The 27,267-nt window shown below is 32.9% G+C and overlaps 2 protein-coding genes across 2 annotated transcripts; both read left to right on the forward strand.

The window, feature by feature from the left end:
- The first annotated feature begins 6,294 nt into the window (after positions 1–6,294).
- Positions 6,295–8,792, forward strand: LOC112766853 (protein DETOXIFICATION 48). Its single transcript, XM_025812754.3, has 3 exons — positions 6,295–6,732; positions 6,816–7,368; positions 7,695–8,792. Exons 1-3 carry the CDS (start codon positions 6,598–6,600, stop codon positions 8,678–8,680), a joined length of 1,674 nt encoding a protein of 557 aa, XP_025668539.1. The 5' UTR covers positions 6,295–6,597; the 3' UTR covers positions 8,681–8,792.
- Positions 8,793–23,479: 14,687 nt separating this feature from the next.
- LOC114925637 (uncharacterized) lies at positions 23,480–24,277 on the forward strand. The gene has a single exon (XM_029294270.1). The coding sequence runs from the start codon at positions 23,480–23,482 to the stop codon at positions 24,275–24,277; it is 798 nt and encodes a 265-aa protein (XP_029150103.1).
- The last annotated feature ends 2,990 nt before the right edge of the window (positions 24,278–27,267 follow it).

The following is a 27,267-nucleotide window of genomic DNA, read 5'->3' on the forward strand; positions in this document are numbered from 1 at the left end:
TTACTTTTAACTCTAAAGCTCACTAATCACTCCTAACACAATAAATAAAATAAAATAAAATAAAATAAAAAGCCATTGCTGCTAATGACTATGGCAATGGCTTGATGAGATGAGATTGTATGGTAATAGTGAAGGGGAAAACAAAAATGAAATGAAGCTAAACCCCACTCCTCCTCCGCTTTTATACAATCGAAACCAAACTTAACCATTATTGACACCAGTTCCTGGAGCAAGACTTGTTGATTGCATGGAAACAGCAGACAATACGTTACTTGCGTGCTGTTGCATGACGGACACGTGGAGCAAGGATCTTACCACACACCCTGCGTGTTAACCGGATGGTAACACGTGGCTTTCGCGTGTTTGGAGCAAAGGGTATCATCATGGATAGTGTGTATTGCTCTGCAGCTGCCACGTAGTAAATTTGTACTGTGAATTTCTGATAAAATTACCTAAAAAATTTGTGCAAAATCTCTGCTATGTTAATACAGTACCTGCGTGTTACCTAAGATAGAACACAACACATGGCGAGTCTCTTTTATAATGGGAATCTCTGCTACACTAACACGGAATGTGCGTGTTGAACAATATTTTTAATACTTCCACAATTCTATAAAACATTTTAAACACTAATATTTAACTAAAACATCGCTTTTTTTTCATATCTAAAATAATTTCTAAAATAATTTCTGTGAATATACACTATATTTTGATTATGGAAAAGTATAGGATACTAACATATTATCTGTCAACTTATTGCCAACAATAATTAATTATTATATTTTAAATACATATATAAAGAGACACATCTAGAAAATATATCTATAAAGACACTTTTATTAAATACAACCATAAAAAAGACATTTTTAGTAGACACATTCATAAAGATACTTCTATTAAATACAATTATAAATAAGAGTTGACAGAAGTTAGTAGAAATGTTATTGATAACGTAGCGGGATTGTTTGATTATTCATTACATTAATGATTTGATAGTTTGTTACAATCCTATTGACTGACACTGTTATTACATGAAATTAATATGCTCATTCCATTTCAAAACCCAAAAGTAGTATTCCATGTCACATCAAGCAACGAGGATAAGAATAATCATAATAGTTTTTATTTAAAATAAAACAAACTTGTTATATTAAACCATCATATTTTTTTAAAAATTAAATTATGACAAGTGTTGCTAATGACAATTATTAACGGTCAAAATTAAAATAGCAACAAGCCTATAATTCATTATAGTTTATTTCTTTTCTCACAGTTAGTATCATTTAACTAACTACCCACGTCACCACAAAAAGAAGAAAAAGAAGAAAAAGTAATTATTAAACTCAATCCTTCATCATAACAATCGTTAACAAGCTCTAAAATAATAAAATGAGAGTAGTTGTTGATATTACATGTCAACAAAGGGTTTGTTTATTAGTTTAACAAAATAATTTTTATTTTTATATTTAGTATTTTTTATTTTTATATTATATAAAAACACTTAAAACAAAAAATTTTATTTTTTTATTTTTTATAATATCCCAAAAATAAAAAATAAAAAATACAAGCTCCTAAGGTTATCTTCTATATATCCACTTGTCATTTCCAATTTAAGAATTAAAGTTGCATTAAACAGAAATTTACAAAAGATAGTAGCAATTAAAATAATAGATTTATTACACATATAAGTAATATTGTCATCTAAATCTAACTAAATAGATCCAACATCAACAACAACTATTCTCATTAAAAAGAGCGTGATTATACGCGTACACATTATTCTTTCAACTAAGTTATTTACGTTCACGCGCTATGTTATTGTCGGCATCGTCTTCTTCTTTGCATTTCTCCTCTTTCTTCTCCTCCTGCTTCTGCTCTTGTTCCTTCTCTTTCTCCTTCTCCTTCTCCTTCTCCTTCTCCTTCTCCTCTTCCTTCTTCTTCGCGTGTTTTCTTCTCGTCGTCATTCTTTTGTTGCTGTTATTATTAGGGTTGTACATGGTTTAGTTAATCCAAAAATCAAACATGCTTTTGGATTAGCCAAAAATATAATTTGGTTAATTAACCAAATTGATTTTATATGATAAAATTAGTTATTAACTGGTTAAAAAATTCAAAACTTAGTTTTTAACCGATTATTAAAAAATCAATTTTTCAAAAAAAGAAACGGTTTTTACATAGAAAAATTAGATTTTTTAGAAATCAAAATTAAAAACCGGTTTTTAATTGGTTAAAAACTGATTTTTACACAAAAAAAAATTGGTTAACCAATTTGATCACAAGAATTGCATAAATTTTGGTTTTGGTTAACCACTTTTTAATAATATGGATATGGTTTTTAAAATTATTTTATCAAATTGGTTAACCAAAATGTGGTTATAATTTTTTAACCGGTTAACCACAATTTGATTATTTTATGTACACCCCTAGCTATTATTGTTGTTATTGCAGTAGAATGTGAGGAGAAAGAGTTTTGAATTGTGTCGGACAACGAGTCCAAATGCACCTTAATTCACTCAGAAATGAATCGAAATTACATAATTGATTGCAATACAATTAACTCATAAATGAACCGAAACTGCATAATGATTGTGACACAATTAACTCAGAAAGAAAGAGAAACAGAAAATAATAGTAAAAAAATCTGCAAGTTTGAGAAGCAATATATGTTAATAATAAAAGATTTTCAACATGAACTTAGAGATTTTTGCATGTGGATTTCAAGTTCAACTGAGGAGAATTTAGTTACAATAAAGGAATTTTTTTTTTAAAAAAAGGCATTTTAGAGAAAAAGGGTATATTCATAATATCTTATATTAAATTCATAATTCATATCAGAACTGTTTGGGAGATTTCATTTTTTGGAGTTATGAAGGTTGATGAAATGCTTTTTTCTTTGCCTTTGTAGAATACTTGAAAAATATTCATTGTATTCATTATTTTTTGTTATGTTTTTTTCTATTTAATTTTACTAGTTTTCTAAGGTCTTGTTCAAGAGCTAAACTCAAATTTAACACATAAACTCAGAAATTATGTTAAATTTGAGTAAATTAAGAATAAATTTGAGAAAATGAAATACGGAGAAGAAAAAGATGAAAAAGAAGAAGAAGAAGCAGTGGAAGATGAGGGAAAAGAGGTGAAAGAATTTTGAATTGTGCAGGTCAACGAATCCAAATGCAATTTAATTCACTCAGAAATGAACCGAAACTATATAATGATTGCGACACAATTAATTCAGAAATGAACTAAAATTACATAATAGATTGCGACACAATTAACTCACAAATAAACTGAAATTACATAACAATTACAACACAATTAACTCAAAAATGAACCGAAATTTACCATAATGATTACAACACATAAAATCAGTTTGAAAACAAGCACACAAATAAGACTGAATCATGAACAAAAACACATCCAAAATCAATTGTGGATCAGACAATATCATAAATATGTTTCTTCTTCTTTTTTGTTTGATATTTTTTTCTTTTTTTCTTGGTTTTATTCCTCTCAAGAGAGTAAATAAAAAAATTTGAGAAAATAAAATAAGAAGGTGAAAATGAAGAAGAAAAAGATGAAAAAGAAGAAAAAGAAGCAGTAGAAGCAGTAGAAGATGAGGAGAAGGAGGAGAAAGAGTTTTGAATTGTGCAGGACAATGAGTTCAAATGTATAGATTCACTCAGAAATGAACCGAAATTACATAATGATTGCGACACAATTAACTCAGAAATAAACTGAAATTACATAACAATTACGATACAAACAAGATTGAATCATGAACGAAAATGCATCAAAAATCAATTTTGGATCAGATAACATCATCAACATGGAAAAAATTCAACAATAACAATAACAATAATGATGATGACGATAACGATAACGACGATAACTATAAGAAGAAGATAATGATAACGATAACGATAACGACGATAACTATAAGAAGAAGATAATGATAACGATAACGATGGTGATTATGATAATGTTGATGGAGGAGGAGGAGAAGAAAAAGGAAGGAGAAAAAGAAATTCAAAGGAAAAAAGAAAGAGGATATGATGAGGTGGTGGTAGTGTTGGTGATGACAATAACGAAAAAGAAGAAAAAGCGACGGCATGCGCACGTAAATTTGAAATACTTGGTTGGACTTAGTTAGGATTATAATTTGGATATAGAATTTTATTGTTAAAATTATAACATTAAAATAGACAAAAAAATAATTAATTTAAATAGTTTAAATTTATCTTATTTAATATTTATTTATTATATAATATATTAAACAAAATTAAAAATAATAAATTTTAAAATCTTTCAACTAATATTTTTAATTATTAAATATTTTTGTAATTAAAAATATTATCCACTTCCCATTAATAAGCAAGCTAGTTAAAAGCCACTATTGAGTGGCATCATTATCATTAATGAAGACTTGTCATCGTTTTAATTTGACGGCTGAATCAAACCATTAAAGAGAATAAATGCACTATGTCTTTCTCCTTTTTTATATATGTAATTACACCGCCAAAAAGATAAGATTGACCTCTTGCCTCATCACTCATGCTTCCCATCGGCACTCAAAGTTTCAAAAAAAGCTTCATTAACTCAAAATACTCTTCGGATGCTACACATACCCAAATTGTTTTTCACTTTCTATTAAACATAATTAAATTAATGCATGAAGAATGTTAGGGGTAATAAATTTTGTGATGTATAATTATTAATTATTTATTATTGATGTTTTTAATATTGTGAGATTTTATCTAATAGTGTGAGATTACTCACTTTTTTTTACTGGTTAAGTGCTGCCAGATTTTATGGAATTGTTTGGTAATCAAAGAAAATTAGTAAAAAATAGCCATAATTTGCCTTATTTAGTATTTATTAATTGTTACAACAATTAATGAATATTAAATAAGGCAAGTTCTGGTTGTATTTTTTATCTCTCTAACATTACCCAAAGTTTAATAAAACTACTGCGTCTTAAACTTTCTCTTAATACATATTCTTTCGTAAAAGCCCGTCAAGATTGTGTTTTGATAGTTAAAATGAATTAAATGATTTGAGATATTTGATTAAATTAATAATTTTATATGAAAATAATTATAATTTTTGTCTTATTTAAATTTTTGGAATAGATTATTAGAAATATAATTATTTATGTGTCTTTTTGTATCTATTTAAATTTGTGGAAGAAATAGTTTTATGAAATGGTATTAAAATTTCTATGATCAAAATATTTAGAATTTAATCATTGTTATCTCTCAAAAGAGAACAAAAAAATAGTATAAAATAAATAAAAAAAATCTATAAAAAAATTCAAACAAATTCAAAAAAACTCTTATTTAAAAGACGTGTTAAAAATATAATCATTTATATGTGTTCTCCTATTCGTTTAAATTTTTGGGAGAATTGTTTTACGACATAAACAAAAAATTTGATATATTTATATATGGAGCATAATTTTTGTGTTTTTTTTCTCTTTTAAATGAATTTTTCTTCCTATGTTTATATTTCAATCTTTAAAATAAAATTTAACATTACCAAAAAGACTAATAAACATTTAGTTTAATATTAAGAACAAGAAGTTATAACAAGAAGTTTTATTGATTCGAAAAAGATTTATTATTTTTTTGCCTAATTAGGGAGTTAATCTTTTTTGTCAGTAATAATTCAACAAAAAGTTGAAACCCAATTTTTCTTGAAACCAAAAAAAAAAAAATAGAAATAAAAAAGAATGAAAAAATTTGCTAAATATTATTGAAAAAACTTAACTCTTAAAACTTTTTTTTATCGTTGTCATTGTATAATATAATCCTGTTCGATTTATGTAAGACTATTATAGTTTGTCTGGTAAAATTTTTAATAAATCAAAATGATTATGTATTTACATTGTCATATTTTAAAAGTTAAAGTACATTTTTAAATTAAATTATTATTATTAAAATTAAAAAGTCTAATATAATTTTATCTATTAATAAATATCTAATTATATTTATGTTTATCATAGTCTAATTAAATTTTAAAAATTATTTTTTATTTTGATTTACCAAATATAAATATATTTTAGAACGTTATCCTTCAAAAACCAATTTTGATAAATTATTTTTAAAAAACAATAGTTTTACTAAACTCACCCTATATTATCTGATAAGAGAATATTTGGGATTTTGAAAAAAAAAAAAAAAGCAAAAAAGCAAAAAACAAAAACTATAATTTCACAAGAGAAAAAATTAACAAGGTCGGTTAACCCAGCACTTCATACAGGCATTTGTTTCGTTTAAGTTTGATCTTTCTTTTACATTTATTTTTTTGAAAACTTTAGCCTTTCCTTATTATTTTATACTCTAAAATTGTATAGCAATGTCGTTCAACACATTTTATGAGTGACACATTCCAAATTCAACAGTAGGGGCCCAAACTTTTCATGCATAAATACCCACTAACTCTTCACCCTCTTCCCCCCAAAATTATACAACACATTACCTTTGTTATTATTGTTTCTCCCCAACACAAACATTATATAGACTTAATAGTTAATACATACATATATAACATAAATCACCTTTTTGATTCTCCTTTGTACCCAACAACTATCTTATAATCATGTGTAATCCCAAGCCATCTTCAGCATCCACATTTCTCTGTCCCACAAAAACAACCATCCTCATCACTCCCCATTCCAAAGTTGTCGATCATCTTCCAAGCAATGATCTTCATAGATGGCCAACTCCTAACGAGGTAAATTAAATTGAATACAAAGTTAAGAAAAACAGTAATGTAATGAACTTTAATAAGCATTTATATATTTTTGTGTGCATCAGGCTTTAGAAGAAATCAAAGAGATAGGAAAAATATCTGGACCAACAACAATGACAGGATTACTCTTATATTCAAGAGCTATGATCTCCATGGTTTTCCTTGGATACCTTGGAGAAATGGAGCTTGCAGGAGGCTCTCTGTCCATAGGCTTCGCCAACATCACCGGCTACTCTGTCATCTCCGGCTTAGCCATGGGCATGGAACCCATTTGCGGCCAAGCCTACGGCGCCAAGCAATGGAAGATTCTCGGCTTAACGCTTCAGCGCACGGTGCTCCTCCTCCTCTCAACTTCGCTTCCAATTTCATTCATGTGGATAAACATGAACAGGATCCTCTTGTGGTTTGGTCAAGATCATGAGATTTCTTCAATGGCGCAAAGATTCATTCTTTTTTGCATACCGGATCTCTTCTTGCTCTCACTTCTTCATCCATTGAGAATCTACCTCAGGACTCAGAGCATTACAATGCCCGTTACTTATTGCTCCGCCATCAGTGTTCTTCTCCATCTTCCTCTCAACTTCCTCCTTGTCGTTCACCTCAACATGGGTATTGCAGGTGCGCTCGCTACAAAACACCATAATTTATTGTTTTTGACTAATATTTTTAATTATTAATTCAATTTTTTTGTCGATATTTTTAAATATTATTGACTAATTATTGACCAAAATTTATATGAATAACTGATATAGTGATTGATTTTTTATATATACATTATTACCAAAAAAAAAATTTCAAGTCATATTAATACTAATAAAAAGTTTTAATATATATTTTGTATTTTGACGTAAATTTTATAAGAATAAATAATTTAGTGGGTAATTGCAGAAAGATTAAACTTTAGAATCATACAAGAACATTGAATACTAACCAAAATTCGACAGGGGTGGCGACGGCGATGGTCTTAACGAATCTGAACCTCATTCTGTTCCTATCATCCTTCATCTACTTCTCCGGCGTGCATAGAGAGTCATGGGTGCGGCCAAGCATGGAGAGCCTAAAAGGCTGGTCTTCGCTGCTGGCGATGGCGATCCCGAGCTGCGCCTCTGTTTGCCTGGAATGGTGGTGGTACGAATTCATGATTATGCTGTGCGGCCACTTGGCTAACCCAAAAGCCACCATCGCCTCCATGGGAATCCTCATCCAAACAACATCACTCGTATATGTGTTCCCATCTTCTCTCAGCCTCGCCGTCTCCACCAGAGTTGGCAACGAGTTAGGCGCCAACCGGCCCCACAAGGCTCGCATTTGCATGTTGGTGTCCCTCTTCTGCGCCGCCGCCCTCGGCCTGGCCGCCATGGTTTTCAACTCCCTCATGAGACACCAGTGGGGAAGATTCTTCACTAATGACCCTCAGATTTTAGAGCTCACTTCCATAGTGCTGCCAATCGCGGGGCTTTGCGAACTTGGGAACTGTCCGCAGACCACTGGCTGCGGAGTTCTCAGGGGAAGCGCAAGGCCCTCAATTGGCGCAAACATTAACTTAGGATCATTTTATTTGGTCGGTATGCCTGTGGCTATTTTTTTCGGATTTGTTGCTAAAATGGGATTTGCTGGCTTGTGGCTTGGGTTACTTGCTGCGCAAGGCTCCTGTGTCGTTCTCATGATGCTTGTTCTGTATAGAACAGATTGGAATGTTGAAGTGCAAAGAGCCAAAGAACTCACAACCAAATCAGATTCAGAGTCTATTAATAATAATAACACCATCAACAACAACAACAAGAGTTGTTGTAGTGGTCATGGTGATGCTTGTCTTGAGGAGATTGTTATAACTAAAATTGATGATGATGGTGCTGATGATTTTCCAAAGATTTGTTCACTTGAAACAGATCCACTGCTCAGAACCACTACAAAACATACTGTGAATTAGTAAACTAGCTTTTTTTCTTTTTTATTTTAATTTTATTTGACCCACATTTTTTCTGTCTTCATTTAATGAAATGTACTGTGGTTTAGAAAAAAGAATTCCCTATTTTTCCTTTGTTCTTTTCTCCTTTATTATTTCTCTTTTTTTTTCCCACATTGTCCTAATAATAATAATAATACAATTGAGAGTGAAGGAGAGGACAAAAATGATTTGCTACCTAACTATGGTGATGTTCTTCTATAAGAGGGGAGAAAAAGGATTTTAAAAATTTCCAACCTTAAAGTGGAAAATTAATCTCATGTACCATGAGTTGTTTGTTTGCCTATAAAATTTAAGGGTTTATGTTTAAAGTTTTCAGTCATATTAAATTATAAATATTAGACTAAACTACCAAAAATATTTACGATAGATTGATTTGCTGACAATAATAATTATAGAAGATCATAACAACTAAAATGTCTATAATTCTTGAGTGTCGTTTGTCAAATATGACCAAATATTAGAAAAGTTTGTTAAACTATGTGATGTGTTCATGACCATTCTAATGTGGCAAAAAGATTTTTTTTAGGTGGACTATTTTATATTTTTTTAAAAATAATATTTATTTAATTAATTAAAAGAAAATTACTTACTCTTTCAAATTGCAATTAAATGAAGAATAAGAAGTGCACCCCCTTTTGAGTGCGAAATTCAACCATGTCCTAACAGAACAGTTTTTGACATTTTTCTTCTCTAGTGTATTCTATTTTTCTCTGATTTATTTCTGCAACGACATTAATCTCGAGTATTGTCTTCAAAGTGACATTGGAGAGGGAGGTCACTACTACCCTTTCTCAGACTGTGTTCAGAGGCAAGCTCTGCCACACTTGAAGGCTTTCGAGAGGTAATATCTTCATAAACAAAGTGATTCAATGACTGTAACCTTTAAGTTAGAAGAGTTCTTCAATATGAAAAAATTAGGTTAGTTGTTGTTAATAAATTTACGACAAGATTTAGTTTTGTAATAACTCCATGATAAGCTTACTTACAATTATGTTTAATTTAATTGTAGGTAAAATCACATATAAAATCTAAATTTGTTAATTGCTCAAACATATTCAAGTTATTAAGTTTACTTAAAATTATGTTCAATTTAATTTTAAGTTATTATCACATTGGATCCATCTCCTAATGTGCCAGTTACACTACAAGTGCCGCCACTAGTTAGGATACTAACCACCATAAAAAAGACAACGAAGAGATCCGCTAAAAAGCCTCCTCCATTACAACCCACCAACATTAGGCCACCATCGAGCACTCAGACCCCTTTGTCTCGGACTCCAACTTTGAACTTCTCAGCCATCCAATGCATCTATCAGATCATATATTGTGTCTCCACATACAACGCAAGGAGTTAGTGCAGGCATAATTTTCATGTTCGCATAGGTTTATGCCAATATCAAGATCACAACTTATACCAAGGTGGCTAGTTTCTGGATTGGTTAAGTATAATTTTGGTCTCTAAGGTAGGGGCTGAAAATTTTTTCATCCCCGGCCTTTTTTGCCTACAAAATGGTCCCTAAAATTTAACTTAGTTTCAAAATCGTCCTTCGGACGAAAATACCCTCCCCTTCTTCTCCAAAATCAACAGAAACATAACTAGAAGCTGAAGCGAACCCAAAAGTTGAAGCAGAAGCAGAAACAGAAGAAACACCAATGAAACAACAACAACCAGAAGCACAACAACAACAACAATAATGGATAATGGAATAAAAAAAATAACAACAACAACAAAAGCAACTAGAAGAAGAAGAACAACAACAATAATGAATAATGAAAATATTAAGAAGAAACATAAAAAAATCATCATCATCATCGTCAAGAACCCAGAAAACAAGAACTCAGATGTAGAACTCAGAACTCAGATTTCACACACGACCACCACCACCTCCTCTTCGATGACGACGAACACGAGGACGCGGGCTAGACGAAGGCGAGAGCCAAACGAGGGAATAAAAGGCCGAGGACGAAAAAAATTTTCAACCCCTATCTTAGGGACCAAAATCGTACTTAACCCTTTCTGAATTCAAACCACTCGGAACATTTACTACTGTGCAAGGCACAGCCAATAGGTTATCTAGTAGGAGCAGCAACTCAAAATCAAACTAAAATGAGCATTAATAGTCATTATCATGTTTTTTTTATTCCATATTTCTATAATTTACCTGAATACTTTACTAATTAGTATTAGGTATGTTTAACTATTTTTCTTTTAGATAATCATGTCATTTTGGTATGCTACATATACTATTTAAACTCCTATTGACGTAGCTTCTAAAAACTTTATGAATGCTTATGGTTGTTTTCATTATTTGGTAAATTTTTATGAATGCTTATGTAGATTTTTTAATACATATTATATTCTGACATTGATGTTCTCATGATTAACATTACTTTATGTTTAATGAATGTTGTCAAAAAAAAAAAAAAACAGTTGGTGGAATACAAATGCAATAAAAAGCAAATAATTCATTCCATTTAAACATAAATTACATTGTTTTTCACTAGTAAAAAATTCTTAGATCCTACACCCAAACTATTTTCTATGTATAAACTTTGCACTCAAACTTTTCAATCACTTCTAATCAAAGACCTTGTTAACCCTTGCCATCCCTATCAATTTTATCAACCCAAACAAAGTAATTGTAATCTCGACTCTACAAAAAAAAAAAAAAAATCAGAGATGCAGAGAACTTTACACTTGTCTAATTGTCATAAATAATGTTTCATACCTTTCAAAAGGGGCAGCGAATGAACCATCTTCCAAGATTAGCAATCGTCAAAAATTTCAACAAGACAACATACTCATCACAATGACATCTTCCAACCAGAATTTTTTTCTTCTTTATCTTTTGATGTGAAGCTCCTGAAAAGCTACTGCTTTCGCTTGTAATTACTTTTTTTCTTTGACAATGCTCAATTTCTTTCAAGTATATTCTTGTGGAGTAGCTCGGAATGATAGATGGTTGTACTCCGTTATGATTTCATTCTGTGAAGATTGGGTTCCAACGAAGAATGAAAAATTAGGGTTCATATTGTCTCTAAATGGTGCTTAGCAACACGTGTCATTCTGAAAGAAAACTGACCATATAAGCTACTCTGTTAAGACTACATCATGTTTAGTTAATTTTGTACTGAGATTAAACTTTTATGAATATATTGAGTTATGATCTTTTATGATTATTCTTGTTAACGAATCAATTTTTATATAAATATTGTTAATAGTTTAGTCTAAATATTATATTTTTGTTTTAGTTTCGTATTCTTAATCAATAAAAAAGTTAATAATTTAAATTTTAAAACACTAAAATAACTTGAAATTTACTAACTAAAAATTTGTCCGACAAACATTTATTGACGCTTTGATCTTCAATAAAATTAATTACCGACGCTTTTACTATCAGGAAAACCATCGGCAATATCGAATTTTAGTGCTTGTAAATAAATTGTGTGTTTATGAGCATCTTATTCTTCTTATTCTCCATTCATTCCATTTTGTTACAGAAAAGCCAATGAAACTATATAATATTTATTATCTAAGTCATGCATGGAAAGGGAAAAAGAAGGAAAGAAAACTCCTCCTCATTCCTAAATCCTAACTTCACATAATCATTGGATGGAAAACGTTATACATTATCTAATTATAGTTTTTCCTTGTTTCACATAGCGCTCGCACATGCACATGCACATGCATATGCAGTAGCAGAGTGGAGAAGAGTGTAATAATGGCAATGGCATTGGGTACAAAGCCAAAGTTGATTGGTACAATGAGTAATAGACGACTTTGATATTTTATTAAAAAAAAGGTAAACTACTTATCTTTTATAATAAAAGAATTAAATATAATAAACATTTTCAATAAATAGAAAAAAAATTCATCCACCAAATCTACCAGTCACATATTTTTGTAAATTTATTCATATTATTTTATATATTTTTATTAAAACAATCAGCTATCAGAATATTCAAACATTTTACAATAAAAAATTAATTTTTTATAGCAATATCTTCAAATTTTTTCATAAATACCAAATATATATTCATGTATATTGACTCACTGTTATGTGACATTTTGTATTCATACAGTATAGTTATCTCTATAAATACTTAAAGAATAAATATATTTTCTAATATAGTAAGATCACAAGATATTTTTTACGAAAATAAAACTGCATTTAGATTTTTTTATAAGAAATTTTTAAATTTTTGGTTTAAAAAGAGAAATTGAATAAACCCAAAAATGTCTGTACGGTAAGAAAAAAAATAGAAAGTGCTTGGAAATAGAGAGACAGAGACAAATGCACACAAAAACAGAGGCATGATGAAAACAGAGAAAAAGGGGCAGAGAATAGTCACAATAATTGGTTATTAAGAGAAGTATCTAATAAAAGGAAAAGGTGTGTTATGGGAAAGGGGGGCCTGGCTTAAAACTGTTGGAGCAAACAAATCCTTCTATTATTGCATATGTGTACTTCTCATAAAACAACAAAAATAAATTGCTTCAGTTCAGTGCCCTCTCTGCAATTTTGCATTATCAACTCAATTGGCCCTCCACCTCAGGCTACCCTCCAATTCTTTTTTTCTTCATATCACTATTACCAAACACCACTTCAAATGACTTTTGTGACCATTATATTCAACTTATAATAACAAGTATTTATTAAACAAAAAACTCTTGAAAGCTTCTTATGTACAAAATTGATTAAATATTTTTTTCAACTTTTTAATTTTTCTACAACTTTTTATAATGAAGTATCTTTAATGCCCTTAATAGAATATTTATTTTAATGAATTTAATCTCTGACTAAAATTTACCTTTGAACATATTAGTCTTTTAGCATATGATAATGTATTACATATTTTCAAATAAAAAATAGAGAATTAATTTTTAAGTAGTCAATTTTGACTAATTCTTTTTATTATAAATTTATTTTTTTTATTTTTAGAGAATTTAAAATTTAGGATATAAATTTAATATTTAGAATTGAAAATTTAAAATTAAAAAAATTGACTGATATTAATTATAAAAAATAACTCTCTACTTAAATTCTTTTATCATTTGAAAAATTTGTCCTACATGGTTTTGGTCAAAGGCAAAACTAGGGTTACACTTTTATCATTTTTTATATATAAAAATGTAAGTAATTTTGGCACAAATTAAAAAGAATCTTTTCAATTTTTTTAATTAATATTGTAATTTTTCATCGTACCATCTTTAAGTAAAATAAAAAATATAAAAATATTAAATAATAAAAAATTACACTTAACATCATTAATTGGAGAAAAGAATTTTGAGAGATCCATTCCCACCAATCATATCCTACTAAAGTTAACTCCTTTACAAATATAATTACATCGTCACACACGAAAATAACCTTCATATCAACTAGGAAAATCACACCGAGGTCTTCATAGATTTCACATCCAAACCTAATTGTGTCAGCTATGTTTTGTCCTTTTATTTTATTTTGTTTTATTTTTTTTTGTTTGGTCTTTTTATTCTTTTAATTTCTCTACACATCTTCTACAACATATATGAGAAGGTAGAGGGCCCATCTTAGCGGTTTAGACTTTAGACTTTGCAAGTTTTGTCCTCTTCTTTTGCTCTCTACATAACATAGTGCTTCAATTCAAACCACTTTTCATCTCTCACCTTATCTTCTATTTTTCAACTTGTATAAAATAATATCTCCATCTTTGTCTTAGCCATCCATCCCATATATTACTTCATATCTTTGCAATTGTGGCTAAAGTATTGTCTTTATAATGGGTGGTACGGCATTAGCATTTCCTATATACATATATAATAATATTTCTTAGCTAGTGGGTGTCACATACAGTTTTGGCTTCAATAACCAACACCAATTGTGTGTATATGTGGATATAAGGATCTTATCATTCCTTGCCTTCTTTTCTTACTATATACCACGTATACAAATCTCATATACTACCCTTTCAACTGTTGTTAATTAATTCTACGTGGTAACTATTTTTTTAACCATATCTTTTAGATTGACAGATCAATAATTAATCTGTCACGATTTAAATTTTAATCTATTGCTAGTTAATAAATTATTATATACATAAAATAAAATTTAAATTTCTCAATATTTATTTAAACAATCAAATGATAAATTAATAATTTGACCCATCCAAATTACTAAATTAGTGATAGTTTGACTATATGCGTGCTTTCTCTATATACAGACACATAAACTTACACCATGCTGGCATGGTGCTATTAAAAGGCAACATGCATTAACACTGGCTATTTAATAGTAAAACCATGTTGTTTTCTCAGTTTATTAATCATGTTGGACGAAGCACTTATGATGAGCCAACGTTTATATATATATATTGACGATAACTACTAGTGTCTCTAGACCCTAGGGTTGGATATAAAAAGGAAAATTTTTTTATTGAAAATAAAAATAAAAAAATATAAGATACTAATATATTATCTCTAACTTTTTGTAAATAATAATTAATTATTATATTTTAATAATAGTTAACATTAAAATGTATAAAGAGACACATTCATAAAGACACTTTTATTAAATACCGTCAAAAAAAAGATATTTTTATTAGATATATTTACAAAAATACTTTTATTAAATACAGCAGCTATAAATAAGAGTTGAGAGAAGTATTGATTACGTAGTGAGATTAAATAAAAATACAAGAGTTCGTCAAAGCATTTAATATCATGGAAAATTTGAAACTTTTACTTTTTATTTTTTAATAAAAACTTATCTTTCTATATCCTTCATTCAAAAGTATCGTTAGAATATTCATTAGCGAAATTCTATAATTGAAGAAAACCTTTGATCTCTCGACTCTTTTGTCAATTTTGCTTTTGATTTTCGTAAAAAAATTTATTTAGAATCATAGTTAATGACATTTCATTCCTTCGAGAAACATTTTATCAAAAATTAAAATCTTTTGAAGTACCAAAATTTTAATTTACTCTTTGTTGTTCCGCTTGTTTCCTCGGTATGTAGGTCCATATATATGGAAATTAAAAGGATAATGTTCGTTTATTTTTTTTGTGTGTGAGAGAGGGGGTATATCTCAGAATGATGTGAGAAGAGATGAGTTTTTCGCTGTTGTGGTTTTCATTTTTTAAACCAACAATTACAAATCGAACCGTTTGATTTATGTTTTTGAAAATAAAAAAAATTTTAATGTTAAAATCAAACCGTCCGATTTTTATTTTTAAAAATAAAAAAATAAAAAATGCAAATTGAACCCTTCGATTTTTAGTTTATTTTTTTCTTTAAATAAATCGAACCGTCCGATTTGAATAATGTTAATAAAAAAATACCATATAAAAAAAAATACCTCATCTTCCAATAACAATGTATTACACATATATTTAATCAATATAAAAAAAATTAACCGCTAATGTTCACTGGAAATTTTTTTTAAGTCAATTAAAATAATTCTTTATTTTCCAAAACATATAAAAACATCTTTAATTATTTTTTAGCCGGAAAGCAAATTGCCACATGCTTAGGAGATCAGAGGATGAAACACGCAGATCAGCAAGGGCCCACCCAATCTGAGCGTGGTCTGCCTTTATCAAAGGCAATCTTTTATTCCTCTCTTATACCATATTTATTTTTAGGTGAGTTCTATGGTGCCTTTGTTATGGTGTCTAAATTGCCTAACTTTTTTTTTAAAGTAAAAAATAAAATATTTAAAATAAAAAGTAAATCATATAAAATTTATTAAATATTATTCATTTACTCTTTTTAGTAACTTAGGTACAAAGTGATAGGCACCATAGCATTCACCTTATTTTTATTCTTTTATTTTATATCATATTTAAATAGTTTAATTTATTATAATTTGATTTTATATTTATAATAATATCATCTAAATTAAAATTATATTAACTAAAGTAAAATTTAAAATACTCTAAATACAAAATTAAATTATAATAACTTAAAATATTTAAATTATATTATACTTTACTAAATTACAACAATCCACTTATGTACTAATGTATATATAAAATAAAATAACATAATGCTAAATGAATAAGGGAAGAAAAAATAACAAAACGATGAAGAAAAACTTACCTAGGGTAGCCGCTGCTGGAAGAGAAAAGAAGAGTGCTGGTAATGGTGACAAGAGTAGAAAAGAAGGGTAAATATGGCGTAAAGGTAAATATGATAGAAAATGAAAGAGTTAAAAATAAATGAAAAATAATTATTTATACTCATAAATTTTATGAAATACTGGCAAAAATATCAATCAAAGAAAAAAATTAATATTGTATCCATTAAAGATAGATTTTATACAATAAAAATATTTAAATTTTTATTTTTATTAATTTTTTAATAAAATTTTTAAATTGCTCTCGCCTTCTATTTTCAACCTCACCTCTATTCTTTCTCTTCTTTCCTAAATCCAATGTTTTCTAGCACCTCCATCATCGCTTTCATCAAATTTTGCAGTCCAAACACCCCGCTTTCATTATATTATTCACCATTACAAGATTTTCCATTCCTCTTTCCTTTTCCCTAACTCTCCTTTGTTCAAATTTCTTTTCTTTCTCATTCTCACACCTGCCACCGACCCTCTCAAACCTGCAACAAGCCAACAACTCATCATTTATTTTTTGAATCGTTCAGTTAAATATTCTTTTTAGTTATAGATTTGGAATTTTAAGATTTTTTTACCTTTTTAAAACCATCTCAACCTATGAAGCACGGACACTTCGTTGAGTTGTCGTATTCGCGTGTCGGACCCATTTTGGATACGACACTCATCGACACTTGTCCGACACACGTGTCTGTTGTGTCCAACTGTATCTTAATAAAAAGTAAAAAATTCTTCTCTAGACACGTTTGGACACAACTAAATACCATCACGTGTCAGCGTGTCCAGTCTTATTTTTAACATATATTGTTAAAATAAATTTAGATATAGTATTTATTAAACTAAAAAATATTTTAAATACTTGATATAATTAAATAAGACATTAAAAATAATTTATATTTTAATATCAATAAAATATCAAAATATAATTATGATTTATTTAAAAAATACTTTATATTTTATATGTATGCGTGTTCCGTGTCTTATAAGATTTAAAAATTCGCCAGTCGATGTGTCTTGTGTCGTGTTGTGTCCCGTGTCAGTGTCAGTGTCCATGCATTATAGATCTCAACCTATGCAAAGACTAAAAGCACGTATACTTTACCAAGCATACCAAAAAACTTGGTTTGAGAGTAGGCCGGAGGACAATCTTCTACCTTGAAAATGTTAAAAGTGTGGATTCTACATCCTCAAATAGATGAAGCTTCAAATAAGCTTCTGCTTTACAAGCAACAAGCTAAGTAGTAATCTAACAAGTTCGAAAGTATGAGCGGCACTGGTGAGGCAAGGCCTTTGACGACGGCATTCGATTTAACAATGATGTCATTTTCGGGAGAGTTGTGGAATAGTGGAGAGCCATTTCGAAGGACAATAGCAGAAGATTGTAAGCAAAAGAGACAGATAAAAGAGTATTGGGAGTGTCAGATGTAGAAGAGGGTAGAATTCCAGAGGTGGTAGGAATATTTGGGTGGTAATTGTTGTGAAAGTTTGGAATTTAAAAAAGAATAAGTGATGGTAAAGTTGAGGTTGAAGATAAAGAGTAAAAGTAATTTGAGAATTTTATTAAAAAGTTAACAAAAAATTAGAATTTAAGTACTTTTGTCGTACGGAACTTATCTTTAATAGTACAACGTTAGTTTCTTTTTTTAATGGGTATTTTTATCAATGTTTGTAATATTCATGAATACAAATAGTTGTTTTTTCAAAAAAAAAATTATAGGCTAAAATTACGTCTAAATCGAATAGATTCTTAAACATGTACATGTTTCACCCTTTGATCGCTCAGGTCTACAGCGGTTTGCGTTACAGCTAAAAAAAATTATGTAATTAAAAGTGTTTTTATTTATTTTAAAAAATAAAATAATTATTTTAATTGATTTCATAGAATTTTCCATCGTTTCTCTAACATTCCTAATCTTCACTCTATGAGAATGAAAGTTCACATTTTAAACATGTTTATGGTTAAAAGCATTAGCCATTAGCTAAAGACTTATATTCAAACACTTTTAGTTAGCGTTTGTTTTGAGATATTGGGATAGAGACTGGGAGACTGAGATTCAGTATCATGTTTGTTGGTTCAGAGACTGGTATTAAAATTTTTGTCTTTATCTCCAAAATTTTATTACCTCCAAAAAGTAGTGACACATGGGACTGAAATTTTTAGAGACAGAGACTTAAATTTTAATAACATTTTATACCTAAAATATCCTCATTTCAATTAATTAATTTTAATTTATTTCTTTGTACAAATTAAATTAGAATTTTATTCTTATTTTAATTTCTGTCTCTCACTTTGCACCAAATAAAATATTGAGATTTATTTCAATTTTCGTCTTTTAGTCTATGTCTCTTAGTATCTGTCTTTCCGTCTCTATCTCACTACCAAACACTACTTTATAGATGATTTCATAAATGTTTCACACCAAAGTATTTAGTTGTACAAGTCATAAAATTTTACGGCGAATCGATGGGGTTTCATGAAAATAAAATAAATTTTTTATTAAATATTCTAAAAATTTTTTTAAGAATATTATAAGTAAAAGAATTTAATGATAAATATATAAATTTTTATATATTTAATTTTTTTCCTTTTTAACCAATACCATTAGTCATTCTTTAGCGAAACTCAAACAAAATTTATCCAAGTATCAAGTTATCTGAATATTATAATTATAGTTTGGATTTAATTTCCACTTACTTGAATTAGTGTAAAGAGGCATGGCCATTAATTTTTGAAAAAGAAATTTGAGTAAACTATCATTTTTATCTATAAAAGTTGAAAATACTAATATATTTATTTATAAAAGATAAAAATTATCATTTGTACCCATAAAAAATGACTTTTACAAGTAAAATTATCCAATCCCTAAAATATTAAATAAAATTCTTAAATTACCCTTCTCTCTACCACTACTACTATAGTCTCTCCCTCCCCCCTTTCTCTCTCTTAATATTCTCCGTTACTCCAATTCCAAATTCTACCACAACTTTTTTTCCTAACTACCACCATCATTGCTGTCATTACCATCACCACCACCGCCATCACCACCCTTCATCCTCCTTCCACTTCTTCGACTTCGATCTCAATCGCAGGCTCCGCTTCCCCTTCACCTTCCACCTCTTCCAAAACTCCAATCCTGTCGCCTCCTCCCCTACTACCTTTGAAAAGAGCTGGAAGAGCTTGAAGGAAACCATTAACCAGCAAAGACCAAGTCACTACAAACTTCAAGCAATTAGTGTAAGAAGAAGACCCATCACCTTTCTTATCCACCTCATCACCATTCACATTCACATTTCCATTGCCACTCACTGAGTTATGTGAGAAAAAATCCAAGAAAGCCTTCAAGAGAACGTTCATTGACAACCTTCTCTTCTTCTTTACATCACAGATATGAAATTCACCACCTTGCTTCACCTGGGCCTTCAAACAAACACCTTTCGTATCCGTATTCTTGTGCCTTGACAGAAAGCAGTGCTCAACATCCTTTGCAGCTTTTTGAATACCCACTTCCAAAGGGGACAGCGATTCCTTCACAACCTGAACGGAATTGAAGAAGGACTCAATTGAGTCGTTTCTAGACACCATTTTTCGATCAACCATTGAAAAAGTCGCAGCCTTTGAGTGTGTGTGCAGATTCGAATCCGGTTCTCTGGAACCCGATCCGAGTCATGGAATGGTGGAAGCAAAGATGCGTAATGCAAAAGCCTCTTCACATGCTCTATGGATTCTGTTAAGGTATTGAATTCCGAGGCCAGACAGTTAAGCTTGATGGTGATGGAAGATGGCGACTATTGGCGAGGATAATGAAGTTAACTATAGTGATGGTTTACCTATCCCAACAGATCGCTCACACTGTTCGCAGCATCCTTAGATCTAGAGGCTGAGCTTGTGTTAGATGATTATGTTGGTGATAGTGGTGCTGAGTCGCGACCGACACCGATGGAGGAGTATGTGGAGAAGGGGTTAGGGTGACGATTGAGGAGGAGAGCGAGGCGGTGGTATTGAGCGGCAATGTGGTCGATGTTGGGATTGGGTCGCTGAGAACATTGAGAGAGAGGGAGGGGGGAGACGATGGTAGTAGTGGTGGAGAAAAGAGTAATTTAGGAATTTTATTTAATAGTTTAGAGTTTGGATAATTTTGCTTACAAAAGCCATTTTTATGGATACAAATGATAATTTTCGTTTTTTATGGATAAATATGTTAGCATTTTCAACTTTCATGGATAGAAATGATAGTTTTTTGTTTTAAAATTTAAAACAAAGATTAGATCTTATTGATAAATATAAACGACATAATTTTATTGATATATTTTATTTTTAAAATTAATCTACGACATAACCATCAATATACAAAGATCAAATCATATTGATATATTTTATTTTTAAATTAATCTAATTTTATTTATATAATTTAAAATTTAAATAAATATAATTTAAATTAACGATTTAATTTAATTTGATAAAAATAAGGGCAATGTACTTATATAAAATAAAAGAGAGAAAGCTTTACCTGAATGCAACATTTGCAAAGTTCTTACGTTGATGTCCTTTTTTATTATTATGTAAACCATGGGAGCTAACCACGGTTTCAAATTTGCATGTAAACCGTTGCAACCTGGCACGATTTATGAGTGAATCAGAATGAACATAAAACGTGGTAGGTAACCACGGTTTAGGAAGGAAGAAATATGACCATAAAACCTTCTAACCTGGCACGGTTTATGAAGGGTTTTTTAAATGCATAAACTTTTGTAGGCTGCCACAGTTTATGAGGAGAAGAATTCTATATATATATGAGTGAGGTTCAAGCTGCTGAAGAGATCATTATCACACAATGGCAAGTGAGGAAGAGCGTTTTCTTGTCTTAGTGAATTACTCTGGAAAAATTAAAAGAAGCAAAAAATATAGTGTGAAGTTCACTAACAGAGAACCATTGAATGTATTCATCAGTTCATCAAGCACTTTGTCAGATGTAAAGAACAACATCTTGCAGAAGCTTGGGGTACTTGGGAGCAAGTGGATGAAGAAGCTATTCTACAAAATTTTCATCGCAGTTGTCTCGACCGGTGTTAAGTATGATACATTTGTGCTAGCGGCTGATAAAGATATTAGGGTTCTGTTTCATTGTGTTAGGAGCTTTCCGGAGGTCAGAATACACGAGCTGTATGCGAAGTGGAGGTTGGTGTCGATAGTTCTGGGGCATTAGCTCCAGTTCATAGCTCGACTGCCGCAGGCAGTGCGTCTAGTTCAATGCCTGCGGCCAGACCATCTGTTCCGCAGGTCGCATCCCCTTCCTTCGCGGATGATTTAGATTGAACGGAGGTAGTTGATTCTGTACCATTGGAGAATCCTGGGGTCTGGCAGCAGGCATTTGAGGCGGATACCGGTGGTGGCATGATTCATGATGTTCAAGGCTTTGGGGAACCTGATCGAGTAGAGAATACAATGCGGGACGATGACTCTGACTAGGAGCCTGTAGATATCATTGGGGACAACGATGATGCCACAGGTGCCAATCCACATACACAGCACGGGCCTTCAAGTTCTGGCACACAACAGTATCCTCCACACTTCTCCACTCTAAACTTGGAGGCTTTGGGTCAATAGGCAGACGGAGGTGCTACAATTGGGAGTTCTTCTACAGAATTTCAGATTGGGCAATCATTTTAGAATAAAGATGAAGCTGTTCTGAGTGTGAAGGACTATAGCATCCGTCGAGGTGTTGAGTACAGAGTCTTGGAATCGGATCATCTGAAGTATCATGGAAAATGCAAGGAGTTCGGTAAGGGTTGCAGTTGGTTGATTCGCATATCGCTTCGTGCATGAAAGGGCACTTGGGAGGTTAGGAGGTACAACGGTCCGCACACTTGCTTGGCCACCTCTATTTCCAGTGATCACCATCAGCTTGATTATCACGTTATCTGTGCAAGGATTTTTTCGTTGGTTAGGGCGGATACTGCGGTTATGGTAAAGGTCTTGCAACAAGCAACGGAAGCTGATTACGGGTTCAGGCCTAGTTACAGGAAGGTTTTGATGGCAAAACAGAAGGAAGTAGCACAAATATATGGAGATTGGGAAGATTCGTATGCCGAGTTGCCACGTTGGATGCTAAGGGTACAGTCGACCATGGTTAGGACAGTCACTGTGTTGAAGACCTCTCCTGTTCGACTTGGGGATCAGGTCGATGAGTCAACAGTGTACTTTCATCGTCTTTTCTGGACATTTCCACCCTGCATCGAGGCCTTCCGGCATTGCAAGCCCTTCGTGAGTATTGACGGTACCCACTTGTATGGCAAGTATGGAGGCACGTTACTGTTGGCGATAACACAGGATGGGAACTCGAACATCCTCCCGATAGCCTTCGCCCTTGTGGAGGGAGAAAATGCGGAGTCATGGTCATTCTTCTTGTCCAACCTACGAGCGCATGTCACGCCACAGGAGGGTATCCTTGTTATCTCTGACAGGCATAATGGCATCAAGGCTGCACTTGAGGCCCCCGAGAATGGTTGCTGCCTCCACGTGCTTTTCGAGCGTATTGTATTCGTCATGTGGCAGCAAATTTTAGCCTTAATTTCAAAGGTAAAGATGCAAGGAGGATGGTGGTGAATGCTGCCTATGCAAAAACTGAGGCAGAGTTTTATTACTGGTTTGACATCATGCGGACTGAGAATCCGGCCATGTGTGACTGGGCCAACCGGATGGAGTATGACAAGTGGACCCAACACGAGGATAGCGGTAGACGGTTTGGGCACATGACAACCAACATTAGTGAATGTGTGAATTCTGTGTTAAAGGGAACTCGTAACCTCCCGGTCACTTCGTTAGTTAAGTCAACTTACGGGAGGCTTGCTGAGCTATTCGTGGTCTACGGACAGACGGCAGAGGCACAACTTGGATCTGGGCATGAATTTTGTCAGGCGTTGGTGAAGGCTATTGATCAGAACATAAGAGACTCCAGGTGCTTCACCGTCACGTTATACGACAGGCACCAATCGGAGTACACGGTGACTGAGATGACACCGACCAAAAATTTCTCGCTAGGTAGCTATCGAGTTTCCCTTAAGGATCACACATGCGATTGTGGCCACTTTCAGGCGCTCCATTATCCATGTTGTCACGCCATTGTATGTTGCGCCCACTCGCGTCTGAATTGGGCGTCATATGTTCACGAGGTGTATCGTATGACTGAGGTGTTCAACGTGTACAAGCATGGGCTTGTTCCGCCTATCCCAGAAGGCCTATGCCCCCCATATGCTGGACCAACAGTCATTCCTGATCCTAACATGAGTCGTGCAAGGGAAAGACGTCCGAAGGCAACCAGGATCCGCGGTAGCATAGATCAGTCTGTTGAGAACCACCCGAAGCACTGTGGTCTCTGCCGTCAACTTGGTTATACGCGGGGGAACTGTGACCAGCGAAGATATACTGCTGCCGGGGATGGTTATATGTTATGATGTTTATGATCTCGTTGCTGTTATCTAAGTTGTATTAGGAATTCTTAATTTGAGTAATGTTAGGTATTGAGTCATAAAACTAATCGAATAATAGTTCCCACCATATGTAAAAACAACACAAAACTAATAAGACACATACATGTCAAATAATATACAACAACAATCTGAAACATAAAACCCTAAAGATGATGCTAAGAAGATAATCATACATAGTTCCCACCATATGTAAAAATAACACAAAACTAATCAGAATCCTCGATGGTGTCACTGTCATCATCGTCGAAATGACCAAGCAGGTGACCTCCGGTGCCATGCAAAGGAGGACGCCGCATCCTCCTCGGTCGCTGATCCGCCTCTGCTACGGATGTCTGTGGTGGAATGTTGCTGAATGCTAATGCTGGGGTCCCTCCTAACACGAACCATGGGTCAGATGGAGAAGCTGCAGGCTCATTGAGGTCAACCGGCAACTGAGGCTAAACATCGTGACTCGGTGGCTGGTACTCGGCAAACTGGGAATGAACCTCAGGCATCTATGGCCTATAATGGATCGCATCGTCATCCCTCAGCATGTCTGCTATATCCCTAAAGAACTCTGACTGACTAACAGGATCATCGATGTCCATGGCGACGGCCGCGGTAGTAAAGTTAGCGAATCCCTGTGGCCCAACACTCCCGAACAGCTGAGAGCTACCCCCTACATCGTAGGTGGGCTGATCCATCCATGTGTCCAAACCTCCAACATCAACGGTGGTACGTGTGCCTATACGTCGACGCCGATCCACTCGCCTGTTGTCCGGTTTGTCGGGAACCTGCACCCTGGGAGGTGCCTACGACGATCCTCTGCGAGCCTCCTTGGTCAAAACAATCGGTCTAGGATCATGAAATGCAACATCTGGGGATAGGAATCTGTGGGCCACACGGCACCACCAGTCCAAGTACTCAGCTGATGGACCGGGGTCAGCTACTCGATCGATCGGTATGACTGAATCAACCCGGTTCTCCCAATGCAAATGCCACTCCTGATAATATCTGGGGAACCATCGATCTCCACCACTTCCATCCTTCACATGGAGCCAATCTATGTTCAGAGCCAAATGAGGGAGATGCTGAATACCCGAACTACGGTACCACCCTATCCACCTGATGCCACTCAATTGCAGCAAAATATATCAGGCTAGTGACCACCGTCCATAGCCTACGGTGCTGGTCAACTAGTATCTCTGGATGAACAATAGTAGCAACCTCGGGAGAAGAATAAAGCTCCCATACAAACTGTATCGGAGAAGGTAATGTTAGGTAAGACCATAAGAGTAAACATGAACGACTACTTGTGAGAGCAATAACTAAACGACTCACATCACGGACACACAATCTATCCAAAGAAAGGCGTGCAGATACCACTCTTTGATCTCCTGCATCGTTTCTCGGTAGATATATAGCCCACCTACAAGTTTCATTGAAAGCATGTCATAACGAACAACAACACATGAAATTGAACAAGTTATGGACTGAAAATAATAAACCGTACCTGGATGCAAGCGGAAACCCGAACACATCAAAACCACTAGGTCTCAAACTGGAAAACCTCTAGAAAACCCAAGACTGTAGAAGCTGTAGTGACCCGGCCAAGTTAACAACGTTTCTGTTTGTCTCACGATAAAGACATCTATACAACCAGGCCAGTGCAGCCGAGCCCCAGCTATATCTACCCAAGTCGTCCATCGATGCCAAATAAGGCAACCAGCGAAGGTGAACCCGGTTTGCGTTCTTGTCCGCAAACAGTTGAGAGGACAACAACATCAGAATATAAGCACACGCGTATATACGCACGGTCTCTTCACTCACGTCTGCTGGGAGAACTCGAAACCTCTCATGGAACCATGTGTAGCATACCGTCATCTACTTGACTTTATTCTGTGGTGGTAACTCGCCAAATAACTCACGAAACCACACCCATGCTGGTCTTCTGTTCTCCATCAGATTCTCAAAGTCAGTTAGGCACCCACTAACGGCCTCCCCATCGATGGGCAAACCCAGCTGATATGCCACATCTTGCAAAGTGATGGTGCACTCCCCAAACGGCATGTGAAAGGTGTGGGTTTCAGGACGCCACCTCTCAACGAATGCGCTAAGTAGAGGCTCATCAACCCAGAACCACTGACGATTGAATTTTTGACGGTTTAGAATTTCACAAATGAAATCTCGTTGAAGTATAGTCTCTAAACCAACAATAATCCTTTCATGCAAAAATTTGTTTGTCACAAGTACAAACCCCTAAAATCTATAAACCGAAGTATTTAAACCTCGGGTCGTCTCTCAAAGGACTTGCAGGGTAGTGTTCTTGTTATTGGTTATGGACTTGTTTATTTTGGGGTTTTGGATGAGGAATGTGAATAGTAAATGGTAGGGAAACTTTATTCACAAAATGGTCTTGGCAAGGTTTGGTTGTCAAGGGTCTTCATCATTATCACTAGCCACAAGTATGGTAGTTGCAAGGATTAATCCCACTTAGTCATCCTTAAATCGATTAACAAAGGAAAGTCAAGTGAGTTATATCAATCCTAGTCCATAAGTCCTAGCTTTCCACTAATTGGATTAATGAAGGCTAGAGTTAATGGCTATCAACTATCAATCAATTGGACACTAGTGACTCAAAAAATCCTAAGTTACCTTCTCAAGCCAAGAACATAAAATTCTAGTCTAACATTCTTCCAAGCATTTAATCAAACACTTGGAAGGCACAAAAGAAAAGTATAGTCAATCACAACAAGAATGAATTCTAACTACAATTGAATGTAAAGGATTAACAACAACAATCAAGGAAATCACAATTATCATGAATTACCTCAAATTGCATTTATTGAAAGAAAATAAAGAGAACAAGAGTATCATGATTACAAAACCTAGAAACAAAATAAGAGAAATTACAACAAGAGAATAGGGAGAGAGAGAAGAACCAAAGTGTAGCAATCATCAATTGAAGGTAGAAG

The sequence above is a fragment of the Arachis hypogaea genome, chromosome 17, assembly GCF_003086295.3.
Source record: "Arachis hypogaea cultivar Tifrunner chromosome 17, arahy.Tifrunner.gnm2.J5K5, whole genome shotgun sequence".
NCBI lineage: Eukaryota > Viridiplantae > Streptophyta > Magnoliopsida > Fabales > Fabaceae > Arachis > Arachis hypogaea.

Coding starts and splice junctions, on each gene's coding strand:
- LOC112766853 (XM_025812754.3), top strand. CDS start 6,598: ATGTGTAATCCCAAGCCATCTTCAGCATCCACATTTCTCTGTCCCACA. Junction 6,733..6,815: donor GATGGCCAACTCCTAACGAG/GTAAATTAAATT, acceptor TGTGTGCATCAG/GCTTTAGAAGAAATCAAAGA. Junction 7,369..7,694: donor CCTCAACATGGGTATTGCAG/GTGCGCTCGCTA, acceptor AAAATTCGACAG/GGGTGGCGACGGCGATGGTC.
- LOC114925637 (XM_029294270.1), top strand. CDS start 23,480: ATGCGGACTGAGAATCCGGCCATGTGTGACTGGGCCAACCGGATGGAG.